At 45.3% G+C, this 22,915-nt stretch overlaps 1 protein-coding gene across 2 annotated transcripts in view; it reads left to right on the top strand.

Annotated features, from left to right (window-relative positions):
* The first annotated feature begins 1,636 nt into the window (after nt 1–1,636).
* The window catches only part of DENND6B (DENN domain containing 6B), a 36,174-nt gene continuing 14,895 nt past the window's right edge, over nt 1,637–22,915 (top strand). The window contains exons 1-15 of one of the 2 annotated variants that reach the window (XM_067531422.1): nt 1,637–1,827; nt 9,926–9,964; nt 10,045–10,087; nt 11,636–11,748; nt 13,314–13,394; nt 15,052–15,157; nt 15,892–15,971; nt 16,210–16,272; nt 16,975–17,030; nt 17,650–17,772; nt 18,557–18,652; nt 18,786–18,880; nt 19,508–19,573; nt 21,904–21,968; nt 22,548–22,637. In XM_067531422.1, coding sequence (XP_067387523.1) covers nt 1,669–1,827; nt 9,926–9,964; nt 10,045–10,087; nt 11,636–11,748; nt 13,314–13,394; nt 15,052–15,157; nt 15,892–15,971; nt 16,210–16,272; nt 16,975–17,030; nt 17,650–17,772; nt 18,557–18,652; nt 18,786–18,880; nt 19,508–19,573; nt 21,904–21,968; nt 22,548–22,637 — 1,275 coding nt within the window. In that variant the 5' untranslated portion in view covers nt 1,637–1,668. The remainder of the gene's footprint in view (nt 1,828–9,925; nt 9,965–10,044; nt 10,088–11,635; nt 11,749–13,313; nt 13,395–15,051; nt 15,158–15,891; nt 15,972–16,209; nt 16,273–16,974; nt 17,031–17,649; nt 17,773–18,556; nt 18,653–18,785; nt 18,881–19,507; nt 19,574–21,903; nt 21,969–22,547; nt 22,638–22,915) is intronic. The other variant, XM_067531423.1, reaches the window with a different exon arrangement.

Genomic DNA, 22,915 nt, shown 5'->3' on the forward strand with positions numbered 1-22,915 from the left:
ACCACATACTGCAGAGACCCAGGAATAAGCTTAGTTTAAAAGAGACTGGATGTATTCTGAGATACCAGATTTATTATTTGGATACTGACTGGAGACTATTTCAACTTTCAGACTCCCTCGTTAATGCCTATCCACTGAAGAGTGGATATAACAGCAGCTGGATGGGCAGAAGATGTTACCAGCCGCTATGATTCAATGATGAAATTGATCTTAATTCACAAGACTTCCTGCACTACACCAATTCTTGAGTGTTGAAGTCCCTTTTATTAGCAATGTAGCCAGTTCATGCAGCCCCCACCGTTCTAGTCCTCTGCACCCACAAATCATACTCAGACATCAGCTTCATGCACTCACCAGTACCCTTTATTTACAAACTTATCCCACCACCATCTACTAATACATACTCTGGCCTAACAGCAACAGAAGCCTCTCTCCTCCACCCACGGATCAAGGAAAACTCACCCTCTGCTGTCTGTTTAGGCCCCTATTTCCTTCCTGGAAGCCTTTCTGTAGTCTGGCCTAACAAGCCCAGCAGCCACTTCTCGTTAACCCATCCCATGCAGGGGTTACTCAGCCTCTTCCCTTCCTTCTAATTAGGGCACCAGTGGCAGAGGGGGCTGAATCAGCCTGGTTGTTCCCAAGCACCATCACAAGCAGTTTTGGAAACCTTCCCTTGCGATGATCTTTTCCAAATTGTTTTTAACTAGGAACGTTAGATCAGGGATGTTTGACACCCCTGCGTTAGGTGGTTTGTTGTTTTTGGATTACGTTTTTTTTAATGTGAGGCTGCAGCCAAATAGAGTTGAGGCAATGCTGTGAAAGCCTCCCACGCTTAGTTTTGCCACCACACCTCAAGTCAGCAGCACGCCGTGCTATGCCAGTCATGGGTTCTACACGCCAGTCTGCCAATTCATGTCAATTCTGACCAGAGCTGCACTTTTACAGCCTGTTATTCCAGTCCCGGGGCCCCCACACAGGTGGTGGACACATCTGTAGGTTTGTCCTGTGGTGTAATAAGAGGCGCAGCTGTCATAATGCGGCATCGTGGCATTGGTGAGGCAGAAGCCTCGCCTCTCCCCTCCCCTCCGCACGGTTAATTGTTACTTGCGGGAGTTGGTTCATTCTGGAGCAGCGGTGGGGCCCTTGAGAATAGTTAATGGCGCGGAGGCAGGCTTGGCATTTATACGGCACCTGATGCCTTCCAGGAAAGGGCCAGTTCTCTGTGATCGGGGGCAGTCGTGTTAGCCCCTGGTGGAGCATGGTAAACTGAGGCACAGACTGGGGGAGCGGTCGCACTCTGAGAAGGAGGCAGAGGAAGGACAGAACCCAGGCGTCCTAGCTTGCAGGCCAAGGGCAGTAAGAGCCCCCCCCTTTCATGTTGCCCCCCCTCCCCTGAGTGACCCTGTCAGTCATCACACTGTGCCCTCCCCTCCCCCCCTGCCCTGCCCCGCCCTGCCTGTAGGGGGCGGGGCTGCCTCACAGCCAGACTCGCTGGCCGCTCTAGCTGCCTGGAGGCTTGTCTCGATAGTCGATGCCGGCGGAGAGGGTCCTCCCGTGCGGCAGGGGACGCTGCGGCGGGCGGGGCGCGGCTGTAACGGCCACACGCGCACGCGCACGCGCACGGGGGGGGCGGGGAGCGGGCAGGTCGCCGCCGCCGCCGCCGCTGCCATGGACGCGCTGTCACTGGGCAGCGCCGCCGACCCCCGGCGCCGCGGCCGTGGGGACTCCGGCCCGGGGGCCTCCCCGATGCCCTGGGCCCGCTTCTCCGCCTGGCTGGAGTGTGTCTGTGTGGTCACCTTCGACCTGGAGCTGGGGCAGGCCATGGAGGTGAGGGGGGGTCGTGGGGGGGGTCATGGGGGTACGGGGGATACATGGGGTGAGGGGGGTCGTGGGGGGCTGTGGGGGTGAGGGGGGTCATGGGGGTACGGGGGGTACATGGGGTGAGGGGGGTCGTGGGGGGCTGTGGGGGTGAGGGGGGTCATGGGGGTACGGGGGGTACATGGGGTGGGGGGGGTCGTGGGGGTATGGGGGTACATGGGGTGGGGGGGTCATGTGGGTATGGAGGGCCATGGGGGGCCTGGGGGTACAGGGTGAGGGGGCTTGGAGGTGAGGGGGGTCTCGGGGGGTGAGGGGGGCATGGAGGCCAGGGGGTGAAGAGGGTAAGGGGCAGGGGGTGAGGGGGGACATGGGGGTGGGAGGGTATGGGGGGCTCTGAGGCCATGGAGCTGAGGGAAGGTATAGGGTGAGGGGGGCTCTATGGGCATATGTGAGGGGGGGTATGGGGTGGGGTGGGGTTCTGGGGCACATACGGGGTGAGAGGGTGGAGGTGTCCAAGGGGTACATGGTGGGCAGGTACATGGGCAAAGGGGGGGCATGGAGGTGAGTCTGAGGGGCCATGGGATGAGAAGGGGCTGCGGGGACCTGAGGGGAGGAAGCCATAGGGGTGAGGAGGGGCTGGGCGGTATGGAGTGAGGGGGTATGGGAGGCCATGGAGGTGAGGAGGGGCATCAGGAAGTGTGGGGTGAGGAGGGGGTGGGGGCACGGGTGGGCAGTAAGTGAAGGAGCTATGGAGGGAGGCCCAAAGAGGGGCCAGGGAAGTGAAGGGATGGAGGTGGGCAACGGGTGCATGGGCAAAAGGGTCTATGGAAGTGAGTATGAGGGGCCATGGGTTGATGGGGTACCAGATGAGGGGAAGCCATGGGGGGAAGGAAGGCCTCAAGGAGGAGTGGGGGCAGATGGGCATGGAAGTGAGGGGATGACCAAGGGTAAGCTTTGGTCCACACCTGGATCCCATAGGGAATCCCCTGTAAGGAATGGAGAGAATTGTTTGGGGATGGGGGAGCACTTAACTGAAATGACTTGAGTTGGCTCCTTGGGAGAACATGGATCCTGAGAGGAGACCTTGTGGAGGAAAGGACTTGAAAGATACACAGAGGGAGCCAGGTATAAGGGACATGTGAGGTGCCTGCAGGCTTGAAGCCCACCCTGCTCGGCGGAGAGGTCCCATCATAAGAAAGGATCATGCAATATAGGGTTAACGGACATTTCCACTGATTGTACTGAACCCTATCTCCTGCCTGTAACTCACTGTGTGGTCACCGGAACTACCCCCTCTCTGTGCCTTCTATATACAGTCTGTAAAATGGATGATATTGACCTGCCTCCTAAGGAACTGAGGCTTAATTATTTTTATAGCACTTTGAGATCCCTGGATGGGGTGAGCTGCAGGTCAAACAAGCCCATCCCTGTCTTTGCATTCTGAGACCTGTAATTGGTGTGGGCTGCACCTCTATGTTAAGGAACAGGAAAGCTGCACTGTGCTCCTTTGGATACAAATTACAAGGCCACTGGTTCCTGCCAATTTGCCAGTAGTCTACATTTAGACTAATTTTAAGAATTCTTAGTGTGTGTCTTACCATTGCCTCTCTGTGGTACTCCCTATGTGACTTGTCAATACATAAATGGGCACTGACCTTGTTCCAAAAAGCCCCCTCCAAACCTTGCCTTCCACCTCTGAGACAGGAGAGTGAAAAATGATTCCTTCTGTGTACTTTGTAGACACTCAGTCATCCTGGACGCATTCATTCTAAATACTGGGATTTCTTAACTGTTTACTGGACTTTATTTTATTTTTCAAAGTGCCTTACAAGCTTTTGGAGATGTATAAAAAATAAAAATACTGGAGACCTAATTTTTTCAGCCTTGCTGTAGAGTTCTTCAAAACTGTGCAATCTCAAAATTTTTTCTAAAGATAACTTCCAGACGTATCCGAGTGGATGGAGCTTGCAACATTATTAAAATCAGTGAATTTCTTCCTTCCCTCTGCTGCCCTAGATCTGTACAAAAACTACTTAATTAGAGCCATCCTGTTGCACCCTTTTTGCCCTTTAACAACAAAACTCATGAAGGCAAGTGTAGTTTGTATTGTGGTTCCATCAAATGGAAAGAGAACTTTTAATACACCTTTACAGCTGACAGTGTAGCCTAGGTATTGCATGTTTCCAAACCTTGCATCATTTGTATGCCGTGTGCACAGCAATCTCCACACACAGACATTCAATCAGTCTTGAATTTAAAGCGTTCCATTAGCTTAAGTCAGGGCCTTGGTGGTGTTCAAACATATAATAGATGTTACAAAAGGAGGCATCAGCTAATGCAGGAATCAAATATAATAACATTGGTTATGAGTCATGCACCAATTTGTTTCCTCAAATAGCCTATGAAGTGACTGTCACAGTTCAGGGCCAATGCACCTGTATTTCCCCTCAGTGGTCCCGCAACGGCATCCACTCTCAGACTTGCAGTTCCCCAGCTATTGCCTCTCTTAGGTGGTGACCTGCATCTCACTCCCTTCTGACTAGGGTACATCCAGGCTGAACACAGAATCATAGAATATTAGGGTTGGAAGGGACCTCAGGAAGTCATCTAGTCCAACCCCTGCTCAAAGCAGGACCAACCCCAACTAAATCATCCCAGTCAGGACTTTGTCAAGCCGGGCCTTAAAAACCTCTAAGGATGGAGATTCCACCATCTCCTTAGGTAACCTATTCCAGTGCTTCACCACCCTCCTAGGGAAATTTTTTTTCCTAATATCCAACCTAGACCTTCCCCACTGCAACTTGAGACCGTTGCTCCTTGTTCTGTCATCTGCCACCACTGAGAACAGCCTAGCTCCATCCTCCCTGGAAGTTCCCTACCTTCACAGTATTTCCAGCAAAGACAGTCAGTCTAAACAGACCTGCTTGCTTTCTCTTCAGAGATTGATAACAGAATGATTGTCAACAGTTATAAGTTACTGTGCAGTTCTTTCTAAGCAAGCCTAATTTATTCATAAGGTAAAAAGCAATACAGAGAAGACATATTAAAAACAATAAAAGAACCTACAGTTTACCTGGAACTCCCCAGTTCCTAACATGGATTCTGGAAGGATAAGTCCTTCAACCCCCTCCTCCACCCTAACAGGTTTCCTGGGGTTACTAGTTCATTCACAGCTCCAGCTCAGAACGAGTACTCAGTCTTATGAGGCCTTAGTAAACCCAGTCCTTCCAATCTTTCCCTAAGGATTGGGCCCTCTGTGTGTCAGGAAGAAGGCACATTAAACCCAGGCTTTTTATCCAAAAGTCTCTTCTTTATCTCTTGGTGTCTGGAGAATTCACTTTGAACTAGTTTATATGTATATCTCTTGGGGGTGGGGTACGGTGTCCAAGTCTTATAATGGATGAAGTTCATTAGCATCCCCCTTCCTACTAGAGAAGGTACATACAATGTCACAACACATACACAATTATATTTTTAATACAGTGCACCCCCAAGGGTATTCATCCTAGTAATTTTATCTTAATTCCATAAAAAATAGCAGAGAAAATCTTCAAAATATTTCCCTGTCTGTTTTTGTTTTTCTCCCTCCAGTTAATAGTGTGGCGTCTGTAGATGCTGTCGTGAACAGGACTTACCACTAGCACATTGCCATTGAACTCTATAAGGGCCCTGACTGCTTGGCTGCTGCTGTCATAGAAACAGACAGTGTAGTGCTGAAAATGGGGTCCGGTAGTTCTAAAATAAACCATTTCACAAAAGCACACCCCCTCCCTCCCCAAGCTACTCCAAACACAGGCGCTTTGTGCAGCAGGGGCTATTTTAGAACTACCAGACTCCATATGCAGGGATACAGTTTTTGTTGCTATGACAGCAGCAGCACAGGGGGGGCCCTTGTAGATTTCAATGGGGGAGCCTTAGTGGAAAGGCCTCTTCTCAACAGTGCATGCAGGCTGCACACTGTTAACTTGGCATTGGTGGGAGAGTTCCTACTTCACAAAGAATATTGAGTTACTTAAACTAATTTGGGCTACTTTTTCGATTTCAAGGCATCTTTACAATGAAAAGTTACTTGTTATATACAGTACATTTTTGCAATTGAAAAGTGCTATATCCTAAATAGTCTGGATTTTTTTTTCATCCACAAAGCATTTAATGAGTGTTAACTTATTCCCAACCTCCTCCCACATGGATATGTATTATTAGCTCATTTTACTGGGGAAGCAGAGGTTCAGACTTCCAAAAATGACTTTGATTTTTGAGTGCCTCAATATTTGGGTAGTCAGCTTGAGACATTCGGACCTGTTTCTCCAGAATGCTGAGCGCCTACAGCTCCAATTGAATTAAATGCTCAACATCTCTGAAAATCAGGCCCAAAGTGTTTAAAATAAGGTGGCCAAGATAGGTCCCCACTTCTGATAATTTTGGTTTGAGTCACTTGCCAGAGGCCATAGAAGAGGTAGTATCAGAATTAGAATTCTGTTCCTGTCTTCCAGTCCAGCTCTCAAACCACAAGTAGTAAGTCTTCTAGAAAGTGTGGCTGTACTGGATTTGTTAACTTGGGTGGCTGATCATTTGAGAGTGAATTGACTTGGCATGCAGGACTCCCTTGCCACACCCTTTGCTCTGTGTATGATAAAATGGGAGTTACAGAAAGCAAAATTTGGCTGAAGATCAAATTGGTCATAGCCATGTGAGATGAGATTCAGTTGCTCATTTCAAAAATACACCAAGCATTTTATGAAATTAATTATGCTCCTCCTCTGCAGTTCTAATGCATCTCATCACATCTCGGTGTCTAAAAGCACAGGTTCTTTAGCCTTGGCTTTTTTCACACATCTGCCCCTTCACTGCACTGTATCTATCATCACTTCACTCCTGGTGTTTTGTAGCTTATGCCTTTTTTGTGTGGTGAGACTGTAAGTGTGTGAGAGCTAGTCAGCATAGTCTCTAATAGTTAACTTGACTCATTTTCAGAAGCTGATTAGGCTAGCCTGCCAAAGAAGCTATGATGAATTATTAGAGCTAGGACAGGCTAGATCCTGTGAATCTTCAGAACTCTGGCTTGGCGCCCAGAGTAGCTTTTTATAGACTGGTAGAAGAAGCCAAGCTTTGAAAACAGCTTCTGATTTGAGTACCAGGTGGTTCTCATACTTTCCTGAAACAGAACGACCTCCTGAGAGGTACTCAGAATTAGACTATGCCTAGGAAATGCCTGGTTTGCAGGTCATCCCGTGCTAGTTGCTTTCTAAGTGCCAGAAACCTGCCTACCTAAAATTCCCCCCTGAAATTTCATTTGGGTACATTCTCCTTCAGTTTTTGTCCAGAAGGGCTGTTTGGGGCAGCTGTTGCATAGTTTATTAATAAAGTTTTGTAAATACTTTTTAGGATCCATATGGGATAAAGGTGGGATATGAAGCTTAATATCATTATTTCTGTGTCATAATCCCTCACATCTCTTTGTATTAGTGATTGTGATTGTTATTCTGGAAAGGATCTTGCTGGTATATGTCAGCTGAACACAGATTTCTATATTTGCCACTGAACTGAGAAATGCTGAATGAATGTGCTTCTCCTTAGCTGGGTTACACTGTCTGGAGGCACATAGATCCAACGCCAGAGGCACTTAAATACTGTAGGTTCAAAATGGAATGTGTTTTTAATTTAGATACAGTAGAATCTCAGTGTTACGAACACCTTAGGATTGGAGGTTGTTTGTAACTCTGAAATGTTATAACTGAACAAAACATTATGGTGGTTTTTTCAAAAGTTTACAACTGAACATTGACTTAATACAACTCGGAACTTTACTATGCAGAAAAATGCTTTTAACCATCTGAATTTAAATGAAACAAGCACAGAAACAGTTTCCTTACCTTGTAAAATCTTTTTTTTTAAAATGTTCCCTTTATTTTTTTAGTAGTTTACATTTAACACAATACTGTACTTTTTGTTTGTGTCTGTTGCTGCCTGATTGCATACTTCCAGTTCCAAATTAGGTGGTTGACCAGTTAGTTCATAACTCTGAGATTCTACTGTACATAGAATCAGTTTAAGTTCTTTTCCATTTGAAGCATTAGGTGATAAATCCCATTGACCTTCTAGCATAATTTTCAGGCATTTGAGGTTAGAATCAACCATTCTTCACCAATCTATTAGAATTCTTTGAGGGTTTCAACAAACTTGTGGACAAGGGTGATCCAGATGTCAGTAAGCCTTTGACAAAGGTCCCTCACCATAGGTTTTTAAGCAAAGTAAGCAGTCATCAGCTAAGAGGGGAGGTCCTTTCCTGAATCAGTAACTGGTTAAAAGACAGGAAAGAAAGGGTAAGAATAAATGGTCAGTTTTCAGAATGGAGAGAGGTAGATAGAGGGATTCCCCAAGGATCTGCACACGAACCTGTGCTGTTCAACATACTTCTAAATGATCTGGAAAATGGGTGAACAGTGAGGTGGCAATATTTGCAGATGATACAAAATTACTCAAGATGCTTAAGTCCAAATCTGTGTGTGAAGAGTTACAAAGGAATCTCACAAAACTGGGTGACTGGGCAACAAATTATAAGATAAAATTCAATGTTGATAAATGCAAATGAATGCACATTGGAAAAAATAATCCCAACTATACATACAAAATGATGGGATCTACATTAGCTGTTACCACTCAAGAAAGAGATCTTGGCATCATTGTGGATAGTTCTCTGCAAACATTTACTCAATATGCAGCGGCATTCAAAAAGCTAACAGAATATTAGGAACCATTAGGAAAGGGATAGATAATAAAACAGAAAATATCACAAGGCCACTATATAAATCCATGGTATGCCCACACCTTGAATACTGCAGGTGTTTCTGGTCACCCCATCTCAAAAAAGATATATTAGAATTGGAAAAGGTACAGAGAAGGGCAACAAAAATGGTTAAGGGTATGGAACAGCTTCCGTATGAGGAGAGATGAAAAAGAATGGGACTGTTTGGCTTAGAAAAGAGACAACTAAGGGGGGATATGATGTAGAGCTATAACAATGAATGGTGTGGAGAAGGGGAATAGGGAAGTGTTATTTACCCCTTCACGTAACACAAGAAACAGGGCTCACCTGATGAAATTAATAGGCAGCGGGTTTAAAACAAACGAAAAGAAATACTTCTTCACAAAACACACAGTCAACCTATGGAACTTGTTGCCATGGGATGATGTGAAGACCAATAGTATAACTGCATTCTGAAAAGTATTAGATGAGTTCATGGAGGCTAGGTCCATCAATGGCTATTAGCGATGGTCATGGATTCAATCCCATGCTTTGGGTGTCCCTAAACCTCTAACCGTTAGAAGCTGGGACTGGTTGGCAGGGCTTGGATTACTCAAAATTGCCCTGTTCTGTTCATTCCTCTGATGTGTCTGGTACTGGTCCCTGTCGGCTGGATGGGCCATTGGTCTGATCCAGTATGGCCATTCTTATACATTTACTGTTCTATTGCAGTGGTCCCAGGATATGGTCCCCTCTGCAGCCTTCTGAACACTTGGACCATTTTAAAGAATCATAGGTGACTTCTTAGCAAGGTTCAAAAGCAGGAAAAAAACAACTATAGATATTGGCCCATGCTTACGTGCTGTCTGAATAGAGATGCTTTTCTGAATTGAGGCTGTAAAGAGGAAGGGGGTTTGAAACAATTTCAGGCTGAGTGAGGATAGTTTTGTTTGGCTTGCTCTAGAGAGCACAGTCATCAAATCAGCAATCTCTGCTGTCAGGGTTAGGATACAGGCTACTATACTGAGTAGTTAGTTTTTAAAGTTCACAGAACTGCTAGTTTTTTAAATCAGGGATGTCAAAATTAAAATGTGATCTATTCTTTTTGTCTACAGATTGATTTATCTAATAAATGTGGCTTCTGCCACAGGCTGCCTTTTGATAGCTCACTGTACTCACAGGTTCTAAATGGATATGTTCACCTGTTAATAGTGTGAGCTGGAGTCTGTGGATTATATAACCTGATTTCTCATATAGCCAGGAAGCAATGTACATTACAAACATTGGCTGATTGGGGGAGAGTTTGGGAGAACATAGCAGTGGCCGGAGTCTACAGCATATTGTCTCTTGTTTGTTTTGTAGTTGGTGTATCCTTATGACTTCAGATTGACGGAAAAAGAGGTAAGATCGTTTCTTCTGTCTTAAAGATTCTGGGTAGGTATGGTAGAGGGTGTTTTACAATGTGTTCTTGTTCGTTACAGAAAACCAACATCTGCTACTTGTCCTTCCCAGACTCCTACTCAGGTAGGTGGCATCTGTGGGCTCTGCATGGAGAATGGGGATGATTCCTGTTCTTGTGAAAGAGACATTAAGGTTCATATTAGAAAGAGTGAGTCAGCATCTGTAATGTACCAGAAAGAATAATGGGTTGTATTTTGCAAAATGAAGACTTCAGGGAGCACTCTGGCCTCACGGCTGCATGGAGAGGTTTCCTGTTGAATTTTGATCCTTATCTAAATAGATGCAGAACTTGTGATCTGGTGGCTGACTGGAGAATTTTTCTATGTGCAAGCTTTACTCAAGCTTTTCAGGTGCCAGAAAAAGTATTAAAAATAGTAATGAGATTGAAGTTTCCACAGACTTGCAGCTGTCCTTTTTGATACCAGTATTTCTGTGCAGAATAGGCCTCCGTACAGAGACAAATGTACTTGGCTCTTCTGGTGAAGGAGTTCTCTCAAAACAAAACAAAACAAAACAAAACAATTAAAAGTCTGTTTGCAAATCAGAAAGATAGCTATAAGATGGAAAGCTGTATTAGGCAACGTCCAGTAAATCCACCCATGTTTGTTCCCTGCTGTCTGCTCTCAGGGCTCTGGCCAGTTGAGTTGTAATTGTCTCTAGAGATTGTGCTTCCACTACTTCCTTTCTGAGCCCTTTCTATTTCTAATAAATCTCTGCTGTCCATCCTAAATTTTTCTGTTCTTAGTGTTATCCCTTTACTTCTCACTGTACTTCTTCATAACACAAAGAATCCCTTCTCTTCCTTGGGGCTTAAACACCTACAAAAATGTGAAGAGTATCGTGTCTCAGCCCCGCATAATTAGCCGAAATTACTGTTTAGCCAAGTTTTACAAATGTAGCTCTTTCCTCAGAAAGCAATCCCTCCAGCTTCCTGCTGTAGTTGCTGTGGGCTGCACGTGTATATTAGAGATGAGAACAGCAGTGTGGGAGAACTCTGTGGGCTGCATTTTGCCCATCCTTGTTTAGTCAGGTTTTCACAGACCTGAGTATCAGTCCCTGTTTGGGTCTCCTTTCACATGCACTGTGATAATTTGGAGCCTAAAATGATGTGAACTCACTTTGCACACATTCTGTCTGAGTGTCTCTGCCTATCATGTCCAATCTGGGATATCGCTTAGAGAATTTCATGTTCTTGTACCATGTGCAAAGTGTTCTCAATGTGGGGTTTCCAAGCTGTGGAACTCACTCACCGTGGCCATTTGCCAGAACCAATGCATCCTGGCTCTCAGGGAATGGTGCACCGGCTGTGTTTTCAGCCAAGCCTTTATGTGGCTTTGGTGGGGGGTGGCTGCAGCTGCTCAGTGTAGGCAGTACTGGCTGATGTCTTTAATGTTCCCAGCAAATGGGTGCATAGTAAGTAAATTCCTGTGATCTGCTGCATTGCCTTCCTAATTGATCTGACTGTTCTGCTGTTACTGTCTTGCTGCCAATGTGAGTTTGATATATTTTGGCATGGTTTTTCTTCCTTAAATGTTTTTGATAATCAAAGTCCCTAGTCTTTTCCTTACTGGAACCTCTTCTTGAGTGTATGTGTTCTTGTCTCTGTTTCAGGGGGCCTAGGAGATACCCAGTTTAGCTTCCGACTCCGTCAGTCGGGGGGCCAGAGGAACACTCATTTTGTGGATGATGGCGAGTATAACAGAGAAGCCCCCCTAACACTACAGGTCAGTTATTGCTCAGTATGCAGCTTGCACCTGCAAAATGGGCAGTAGCATTCATGAGTTTAAAAACAAAGTGTGCACATGGATTTATTTTTCCTGTATACAACTGTCCTGTTTTTCTGAATTTTGCCCCAGGCCATGGGAATAATCACAAAGGGGTAAATTTTCAGCATAGGGATTCCCATTTATCTTAATGCAAGTGGAGGGGCATATTGCCGAGGATTTAACTTCTCTGTGGGGATAAGGATGGGATGTGTTGGAATGAGGCAGGCTGAAGGAGTGTTACTGCTCCACTGCAAATAGAGAATGAATGTTAGATCCCTGGTGGCCTGGAATACATTTCCACCCCTGGAATTCTGGTCTGTGATTCTCCCTTGTACATGTTAATCCATTTTACACAGAGAAGATAAGTGTGGTCAGGTATTGATTCTTCTACTAGAGCAGGAGACAGCTACATTAGTTTGTCCTTATTTTCTGTTCTCTCTTTCCCCTCCCCTTCCTCCCTTTTGGTGTCAGGGTGCTGCAAGTGCCTGCGTAGAATTTCTTAACTCCAGCCATCATATGCCCTGGGTTGTGACTCTTGGTAATTACCACTCTGAGAAGGAATTATGGGATTTCATGATTTTCTCATCATTTTGTGCTCTCACAACACAGATACAGTCGCATTGCTCTCCAGTCAGCAAGGGAAGGGGGCCTGCTCAGAGATTGTATCAGGTGGTGCCAAAGAACTCCTGTGGTAGTAAGCATCTGCTAAAAAGCCAGATGGTGCTGCAGGGAAAGTAATGCCTGACGTGTTAGAAATGCCTATATCAATGGGACTCTGAGATGCCAAGGAATAGTAGGCTTGGTCCACCGTGGTTGTAATTGGACTCCATATCTACCCCGGTGCCAGTTACGGGAATTTAGGGATGTTGTAAGTGCCAAATAGTGGTAGGGGATTTTTATCAAATTCCAGCTGTTTTTCTTTTGCCTTACAAGCTCTGTCCTTCAGGTCTTTTGTCAAAGCTACTGTCCTGGCTAAAGCCAGAACGGAATTTTCTGAAGACTTTGTCTGGAGAGAGTGCTATTGAGTAATGGAGGGAAGGCATTTCCTCCTCTCAGGAGGTGATATATTGCTCCTACAGCACGCCAAACCTTTCTCTATCCGGAGAGTGAAGCTGAGAATCAGACGAGAGCTTGCTACATAGCAGCATGGAGTTACCAGGATTAGATCACTGGGCAAGCCCAGCTGGTTTATTTCAATGGAAACCTCAATTAACCTTTTTGATAAAGGCCACACATGAAATTATAGGAGTGGGTGCAGTACAAGGTGCTAGGTGACACCCTGGAGTTCAAATCCTTAGGCTGCAGTTGTGAGTTCAGTGGGCCCAATCTCATCCCTAGGTATCCATTTAATAAAATCTACCATACAGTTTCCTCAAAGAGAAGACCTGACCTGGAGTAGCGGAGGGTGCCGCAGTTCAGGGCTGAGATGTACTTGCAGATCTCTGAGACTAGAGGAAGGCTCAAGAATGGTAACGTTGGTAATAGGTTCCTTGACAATGGCATTGTTGACCTCTTTCTTGCAGTGGGAGTCAGCTCATTACTTTGGTTATGTGTACTTCAGGCAAGTCAAGGACAGCTCAATGAAGAGAGGTTATTTCCAGAAGGTGAGTATTGAAACTAGATAGCTTGCTGTTTTAAAGCAGTATGAAACTGTAAAATGGCATCTATCCATAGTTCCTAATAGTCTCATCATTCCCTACAGTGACACCAGAAATGTTCCTCAAGGAAACAGGAAGGGCCAGGGGGAGAAAAGCTGCAACAGCTGAACTATGTGGAAAGTGTAGTCCCAGACAAACCTGCAAGAGGCTGCCATGCTAGATAAATCATGTGATCAGTGATCTACAATCTGTCTGTGCCATAAATTCCTGAGAAATCCCTGAAGAACACCTCCTTTTCCATATACTCCAGCTTCAGGAGCACGGAGATGGTGTATTTTGTTATTTGTTTGATGGTAGCACCCACAATGTGCTGGACACTATCCAAACATAAAGGAAGACTCAGCTGGTGTCTCAGGGAGCATGGAATGTTGTTCTTTGTCTCAAGTCTAGTGAAGGAGGATTTTCCAATTCATTGCAGGCATCCATCCCTCTTTCTTTTATCTTTATCAGTTTTGAATTACCAGTTTTGTTTTGATCGTCCCATCAAAACTAAAATAATTTCCTATTAAAGAGTTTGAACCAGAGGGAAATTAAAACTATCATTCAGAGACCTATGCTTTGCAATAGGCCAATCTGACAATTTGACAGAAGATGGAGGCTCTTTTGCCCCTTTAATTGTTTTGTGCGCTACTCCTCTTCTGCCCTTCTCTGTGCTCACATCCTGGAGTGTCTTCCAAAGAGCAGTCCTAACACACTCATCAACTTGTGTCCCCAGTGGAATAACGGATCAGTCACTTAAAATCAGGAGGATCATGGAAAATTGGACAGCACTAGGGAGTTTATGAAAAACAGCTCGTGCCAGGCTAACTTGATTGCTTTTTCGGTAGAATTATGACAGTAGAGTGTAACGCGAAAGAACTGGATGTAATACCCTGTCTCACGTAGCGTGGAGTAAAACAGAGGGCTGGATTGGAGAAAGGTGTCCAGTGGTTATTAAAGAGATCTGAATTGGGTCTTTGTGAATAATTTGGAAAGGAAAGTAAGCAGCACGCTGAGGGGATACGGAGTTGGAAGGTGGTGTAAAAACTAATGACAGATAGTATAAAGGAACATGGGCAGAAAAAGCTAAATGACATTCACTTGGAAAAATGATCTTTCATTTCTCTTATTTCATTCATCTGCTCCAGTCTTCCACATATCACTTCTCTACCTGGTCTCTGACTCCTGATCTACTGGTTTGCTCCTCTGCACCTAGTCTCTAGCTATTCTCTATACCCTTCTCCCTCAGGTAGCTTTGGACCCACTGGCAATTCCTGGCCCTTTACGCTGGTGGTCTTTTTTCCGCTGGGCTGTAGGCTCATCTCTTATGGTTGCGGTGGTCCCTAGTGGAGGCTGTTAGGCTGGCTTCTTCCACCTTACAGCTGCTTATACAGTCATCCAGGCTCTTCCTGAGCATGGACATGTGGCGAATCCAGCACAAAATAACCATCAGGTGTTCTGCAGACTGTGAGCAAGTGCACTGCAAACATCATTTTGGACGAAATAGATTCAGCCTTTGGGCTCCTGGCAAGATGCAAGTGGGCAGTTGGGGCACCTCTTTTGTATGGAGTTGTAAAAGTCATGATGATGGTGCTACTGTGACTCATTAATGTATCTATTTTAGTCTCTAGTGCTGGTGTCACGCTTGCCTTATGTGAACCTGTTCCAATCTCTGCTGCAACTGATTGCTCCTGAGTACTTTGACAAGCTAGAGCCATGCCTGGAGGCAGGTAAGGACACAGGTTGGGAGTGAGGGTTTGTAATGGGGACAGAAATCTAATATTAGTATAGGTGGAGGCTACTAAGAGATGTATGCCATGGAAAATGGAAAAAACATTGATAAGCAAGGTGTTGCAGAGCTGCATGTTACTGTTGGGAGAAATGTAAATTAGTTCCATTAAATAAATATATATATATTACACACACACAGCTGTTAAAAGAACATTTTTAAGGCTGAAAAGTCAAATACTCAAAAATTAGGAAATGCAAGAATTAAGGTGGTCTGTGCAATCTTAATTTGGACCCCTTGTGTGCACAGATTATGATACAGTTTTTAATCACATGATCATATACTATTTTTCCATATTATCCCTGAGGCAGAGAGAGAGTAAGGTCAAAAGTATCCACTCAATTTCAGCATCCAGTTTGAGACTCCTAGGGCCTGATTTAATTAGAGTACTTAGTGTTACATGTCACTTTATATATTCAGAGCACAGCTCGCGCTGATTTAGGTGCTATTGTGAGACACAGGAAGGACAGTCTCCCAGCTCTCAGTTCGGATCCCTGGACCTAGCTAGGCCATCGGAGCCCAGAGCTGCAATTGCAAGCAGAGATTAGATACCTTATCCTATAATAAAGACCAGCAGCGGTGGTGATATGTTCACAGCAGGGTTCACAAGGACTATCAAAATTGGCTGCAGTTGTCCCTCTGGTTAAAGTTTTGCCTTTGTCCATGTTTTTGCAGTATGCAATGAGATTGACCAGTGGCCCCCTCCGGTGCCAGGACAGACTCTGAACCTTCCTGTGATGGGAATTGTCATTCAGGTACTTGCTACTGATATGCCACTCACAAATGTTCAAGCCACAGGCACCGATGGACACTGAAGCAGAAAGGTGGCACATTTCTTTTACACTCCTTTGGATGTTAATGTTCCTGATGGCTCTAAATTCTTTCCCTTTATTCTTAATGTCTGCATATTTAGACAGAAACAGGAAGTGTTCATGCCTGCCAGCGGAGGCCATCTCCCCAAATAACCTCTCTCTGTTCCTGTTTGTAACCTAGGTGAGAATCCCATCCAGAGTGGATAAACCCGGATCAAGTCCTTTGAAGCAGTTCAATCAGGAGGTGAGATGAAGAAAAGTGTGGTGTAAAACGTCCCAGTTAACAAGCAGAATCTAGATCACTGAGTAAGAGAATGCTACTACAGAATTAGAGCTCTTTCCAACTTCTCCAATGTGCTGCCTGGAACAGCAGCTTCCTAAATATTCCTCTCAAGCGTTTTCACTAAACTTTTCAAACTCCCACCTTGTAGCAATAACATTACCCCTTACTTGAGCAGAGAAATCCCTTAGTGATGCTGCATCAGCCTCCTGGGTAGTTTTACATCATTGCTCCTTGTTCTGCCGTCTTAACTCCTGATGATAATCCTTTCTCCTTCCCTCCTTTGTGCTATCACCTTTCACACATTTCTGGACTGTTAGCATCCACCACCTTCCCTTATAACCATTTTCCCATGCTCTCTTTGATGCAGAGGGAGCAGTGGGAAGGTTTCCAAACCTTGGAAGGCAGGGTTTTTTTTGGCTGGCACCTGAGGTACAAAATAAAACTTTTACACTTTGACTGGCTCAGCAGTTAACCCCCTGTGCTGTCCATATTTACTCCTAGCTTGGCTCTCCAAACGTTATCTTTGTCTAAGCTTTTTAATGCTTTGGTAGTTACTGTAGATGGAATGTCTTTCTGTGATTGAGGTAGACAACTCAGAGTGACAGGTGTTTGTGCTCAAGGCATTTCCATTCATTAACTGCCTTTCTCCTCTCTCCCATTCAGAACTTGTTACCAGCCCCGTTAGTTCTCCCCAGTGTTCATGAACTGGATCTCTTCAGGTGGGAGTTAGCTTCTCTCAATACACTCCTCCCATTCTGCCTCCTTCTTCTCCTCTCTGCTCATGATGTTCTTTAGCTGAATGGGAAGTTGTGGGCATTGAGTGTGATCATGATACTTCTTGACAGTAAAGTGCATCAGTCTGAATGTTGGGTTGATAGGAGCCTCACAGTGCGTAAGGGCATCAGAGAGCTTTGTAGTGCATGTATGGGCCTCTTGTATGCACATCCACCTGGACCATAGTGAGAAGAATTTCTTCCCGACTTCAGCTGGGGATCATCCTATGCCCTGGCAGACTGGTTACCCTTGAAATTTTTAATGTAACTAGTCTAACTGTAGATCCTATTCCCTTTTACATGTATCTAATTTTGCTTAAAATATATTCAGTGAGCAGTGAGATCTATAGGGTAACTATATATTGCTTGAAATGATTCCTTTTAACGTATTTGAAATGCTTTACAGGAAGTATATATAGTTACCTTGTGGAACTCTCTGCTGCAGGATATTAGAAAACCTTAAATGTGCAGATGCTGAAGCAGCTGAAGCAACCTAATATCAGAGTCTGTTCTTTCAGGAACTCCATTTCTAGCCTTACCCAGTTACGCCCTCTTTCACTAACAGATGTTTCCAGCCAGTGCTAATTCATATCCAGATGCTGTGGGAGCTGATGCTACTGGGGGAGCCAATTGTTGTAATGGCGCCATCCCCTACGGTTTCCTCAGAAATGGTTCTGGCACTTACCAGGTAATTTGTTTGAATTGCAGCTGACTATCACAGAATACCGTTAATTCTCCTCTCTTTAGAACCACTGCTGTGTAAGATGAATTGCATCTGATTTAATTTGTGTATGCAATTATATGTGCAAAATAAAAAACAGCATAATTACTATAATGTTTAAAAGAGTTCTGCTCACATTCCACCTGAACCAGGAAGAGAATGGTAAGAATCTCCAACTTGATAGGCTTGGTGATAATTCATAAACCAAAGGGACTTTGTCATTTCCGTTCCCAGGCTATAAAGTTTCGTCTCCCCCTTTTGTATACTGCCTCTGCAGCACTTTTAGGGTATATCTGCCCTTGAGTCAGAGTGTGATTCCCAGCTGAAGGAGACATACTCACGCGAGTTCTGATAGAGCCCACTCACTAACAATAAAAGTGTAGCCATTGCAGTGCGAGCAACAGGAGGGGGTAGTTGCCCTGCATGTGTACCCAGGTGAGACCATAGGCACATGTTCAGGGTGGCTAGGTCCCTCCTGCAACTTGCGCTGCCATGGCTATCCTCTACTTTTAGTGCACTGGCTCTGTCGGTGCTAGCGTGAGCATGACTCCTTAATCTGGTTATGGCACCACCAGTTTAAAGTGTAGACATACCCCTAGGTTAGAGAGTGAGGGAGGGGAATTCCTTTTGAGTGGTTCATCTGACAGGACAAAGCAGTAATCACTAGGAAATTGGCCTGTCCCAAAATTGATCCTATCCAGCATGAGCTTTCTTTCACAATGTCCCCCTTCCTCCTGTTTTATTCTTGCAGCTGTCTCACCCCTCTGAAGTACTGCTGTGACTACCGTCCATATTTCACAATCCATGACAGTGAGTTTAAGGAGTACACCACCAGGACACAAGCCCCGTAAGCACCCCCATTGTTCTGTGTGACAGGAACCTCTCTAGACTCATTACTCTGTCAGCACATGCTGCATGAAGGGGCTTTGCGGGGCATTGCTGCTCATGCTTCCACTCTCATCACAACTTTCTCTCTGTAGGCCGAACATCGTCGTGGGAGTTACAAACCCTTTCTTTATCAAAACACTCCAGCACTGGCCTCACATTCTTCGGATTGGAGAGCTCAAAATGTCAGGTAAAGATCTAACCCAAGGTTGTCTTTTTGCTCTAGACTCATTCAGCAGCCGGCAATGTGCTGGCCCATGTCGTTCGGTGCCTCAGCAACAGTTACATGTACATGTCACCAGCCCTATGAGGATCTGGGAATTGGAGAGGGTAGTTTGGGCTGCTAGCCTGGGTGGTGATGTGCTGAGATGGCAGCAGTAAAGGCAAAGTCTTAAGAAAATTATAACAAAGTTAGTTTTTCTTTCTTCTAAGCTTTAAGGAAATGGAAAGTAATTATTGGGAATGAAGACGGAAGGAAATAGGAGAGAAGTGCCTGGTAGAGATGTATTGGTTTTATTTTCTGAAAAGCCAAGAGTGCTGCACTAGTATGGGCTTAGAATTTCTTCTCTACAAGATCCTCATTATTACTTTTTCCTGCCACCATCTTAGACCTGCAGGGCAGGTCTGAAAACTCCCTGTAGCAGTTGGGATACCAGCAATAGCTCAGTATTCACAGTATGTCACAGGAGGACACAGTTTGTTTTGCAAGTTCGGCACGGATGGTCCAAAGCACGAGTCCTCTCATGTGTGCTGTGGCTATGAAGTTAGAACCGCAGCCTTTATAACCTGGTACTAGACACTGTGTGTCTTTCCACAGGTGACTTACCCAAACAAGTCAAGGTGAAGAAACTAACCAAACTGAAAACTCTGGACACTAAGCCGGGTAATTTCCATTTAACGTCAGTTTTGGTTTAATTGCATTTATCCTTCCTCTTTGCTGAGTTTGAAGGCTTTGCAGCACTGTGATTGTTGTGGGCACTGCCCTCTGCCTTAACTGATAGCAACTCCAGGGCCAGTTCCTCTGCTGCTGTGCAGTAATTCTTTATGGTTACATGAGTGTCCTCCTGACTTGCGCTCTCCTGAGCTGTCCATTGTTCTTACTGAGCCATCTAAGGGCTTCTGATACAGAAAAAATTCACAGAAAATGTGGAAACCCCCCTCTCCAATCTGGTTTTAGAAATCCCCTTTAGGAAGACTCTGAGGAAGGAAAAAGCCTTGGATATGGTAGAAACCTTATTAGAAGTTTCCCTCAGTTGTCTTTGGGAAATACTTGTGTAGCCTGGGAACAAGCAGCCCTGATGAGAGTGAAATTCGACTAACTACAATGTCTGTGATGCTCTGGAGTGGGGTCTAGCACTGTTTTGTGGGACCATTCTGTATTTAAGGGTCTGTGGCAGAACTGAATCACCTGTCTGTCGTCATCCTCGTCCTCCTCCTCCTCGCACACGCAGTGTGTTTACTCTGATCTCTGGATTGCGGTGATACAACTTTTAGTTTAGCATCTGCATTTCCTTAACTCACCCTACTAGACTTTTCAGCTCACATGGCATATGTGGCCCCAGACATTGGAGCTATATCAGTGAACAGCGAGACTCAGAGCCACGGTCAGATGACTTCTGGGGCTCACGCTATGGGACTAAACATAGCAGTGTAGACATTTGGGTTCTCAGATCTCTCCCTGCCAGGTTTCAGAGCCTAGGCTGAAGCCCAAATGGGAACGTCTACATTGCTCTGAGACTTGCTGCCCCTGGTCCTTTTTTGCAGTGTAGACGTACCCTGAGTCTTCACACATACTTTCATGAAGTCTAGGGCTCTAGCCCTTTTGCAGTGAATTAGCATTTCTAAGGAAACATCAGTTGGTGGGAAGGGGCATGTTTAAAAACATCTGCTGGGGAGTGAAGCATCTGAATGTTTGTCTTGTATACAAGTGTCCTTTAATTGTAGCATCTGGTTAAACTCACCATGGGTGCTGGTTGGCTTGGCTCCCTTCAGGCTAAATGAGTCCTGAAAGTGGCAAAAAGCACCCACATCCATCTGCACCTAGCCCGAAGACACTGCCTCCTCCTTTCAGCCACAGACTTGGCCCCGGTGATCCATGTGTTGGTGGCAAACTATCTATACCTCATACACTAACAAACTTCTCACCCTGAAAAATGCACAGCCTACCTGCTTAGCAACAAGATCACCTGAATTCTGGGGCTCTGTGCTCTGCACTGGCTCCCCACTGACAGTCCAGTTCATAGTTCCCTCTGTGGAACTGACCCTAACTGTCTGGGTGGTTTGCTCCCCCACCATGACCATGATCTCCCAGGACAGTATGTTCCACTGGAGAAATGAAGCTGTTGGCCAGTAGGGAGAGGCTTGTCAGGTGGGAGACAAAACTTGCAGAGGAGCTGAGCCGAGTCTTGGAGTCAATGGCTATTAGCCAAGATGGTCAGGGAAACAGCCCCATGCTCCGTATATCCCTAAACATCCAGCTGCCAGAGGCTGGGACTGTATGATGGGGATGGATCATTCAAGATTTCCCTGTTCTTTTCATTCCCTGTGAAGCACCTGGCATTGGCCACTGTAGGAAGACAGGATCCTGGGCTAGATGGACCATCGGTCTGACCCAGTGTGGCCATTCTTGTGAATTCACTTCTGCAGGAGATGAGGCCACAGGCCTCGCCATGCTCAGAACTTACGCCTGAGACTTTCAATAAGTTCTTATCATAGTCACCCAACACATCCCCTTGCTCTCAGATATTAAACTCTCCGATATACATTAATCAGTCTATTTAACCTGCAGATTGGGATGGAGAGAGATTTATATTACTTCTGCTTAAGTGTTTGGAGACTGTCAGAGATGGTGATGGGACTCATAAGTACCTAACACCACTAAACTATTCAACTCAAGCCTAGTCCTGAGCTAACTCCGCTGGTTACATGTCTTCTCCTTTTGAGGGGTTTTTTTTTTGGGTGGGGAGGTACCCTCGGGGCAGTTGGGAGGCCTCTAAGGTTAATCATCCTGTGAGTGCTGGCTACAGCAGCAATTCCTGTCATCTTAGGAGGCTTCTGTAGTCAGAGACCTTTCTCTTCTAACTAGCCACAGCTGACAGTGGGAAATTCACCTCCGCTGCCTGTGAACAAGGCTTTACTGCACAATTATGTGACTTTGAGAAACTGGTGGCGGAGTGTGGTTTGTTTTTAAGCATTTCTATGTTTTTAATCTAGGAATCTACACCTCTTACAAGACGTTTCTGCACAAAGACAAAACCCTGATAAAGAGACTGTTAAAGGTGATCATTTCCTGTCTTTAACACCCATCCCATATATCAGTTTGGGAAAACAATGCTAAAGTCTAGATCAAACCATTGGAGCCTGAAGGAGAAATAGTCCTGGCTTTGTGCTTTGGCCTGAGATCTTTGAGATCACCCTGATTTCAGAGACATGGTTTAGTTCAGGCTATCTAAGCATGGGTTAAAATGACTGGGACACTCTTCTAAGGGTGGTGCTCTAAGAAGATTTATTTCACTTGATATAATCCTAATTATATCTTAAATGTTAGCATTGGTAGCAAGAAAGGAGAGGGATGTTCAGGTTAGGCATAATTAAACAATTCAGTCTATGTGAATGGCATCTTATTTTAGTGTGATGCGTGAGTGGAGCTTGTATTATGGGCCGAACTTGGGAGAGTGCACAGAATGATTTGTTTCTAATCTGCCCCATGACTGGTAGCGTCCAGCTGCAGTGTTTTGCTGAGAATTCTGCACACACTTGCATAGGCTCAGCTCTTAACAGTTAAAGCCTCTGACTGTAAAATGGTATCTTCATGCGCTCTCCCCCCACTGTGCTGTTACCTCCCTCTGTACCTGCAGGGGATTCAGAGGAAGCGCCCATCTGAAGTCCAGAGTGCCCTTCTGAGGCGCCACCTGCTTGAACTGACGCAGAGTTTCATTATCCCCTTGGTGAGTAGCCTGGTGGTTGATCCCTGTGGTGAAGGAGTAGGAGGGGATGAAGAGGATATGCCTGAATGCTGGGTTCAACCCTTCCCCCTATATTAGTCCACAAAGACGGGCTCTGTGTCAGAGGCCTGAACACCATCACAGACATTTTAATTCTTAGAGAAGAATAAACTTGTCTTCTGATTGGCAGGTTCTAGCAGGTTTGACTGGTACTGTGCTCGGCTGAACAGTGTGCAGTCCTGACACCCAGCACACCGTGTAGAATGGGAAACAAACCTTTT

Source organism: Emydura macquarii, unplaced genomic scaffold (genome assembly GCF_026122565.2).
Source record: "Emydura macquarii macquarii isolate MOO-44397 ecotype Brisbane River unplaced genomic scaffold, CSIRO-AGI_Emac_v2 contig_3219, whole genome shotgun sequence".
In the NCBI taxonomy this organism is placed as follows: Eukaryota; Metazoa; Chordata; order Testudines; family Chelidae; genus Emydura; species Emydura macquarii.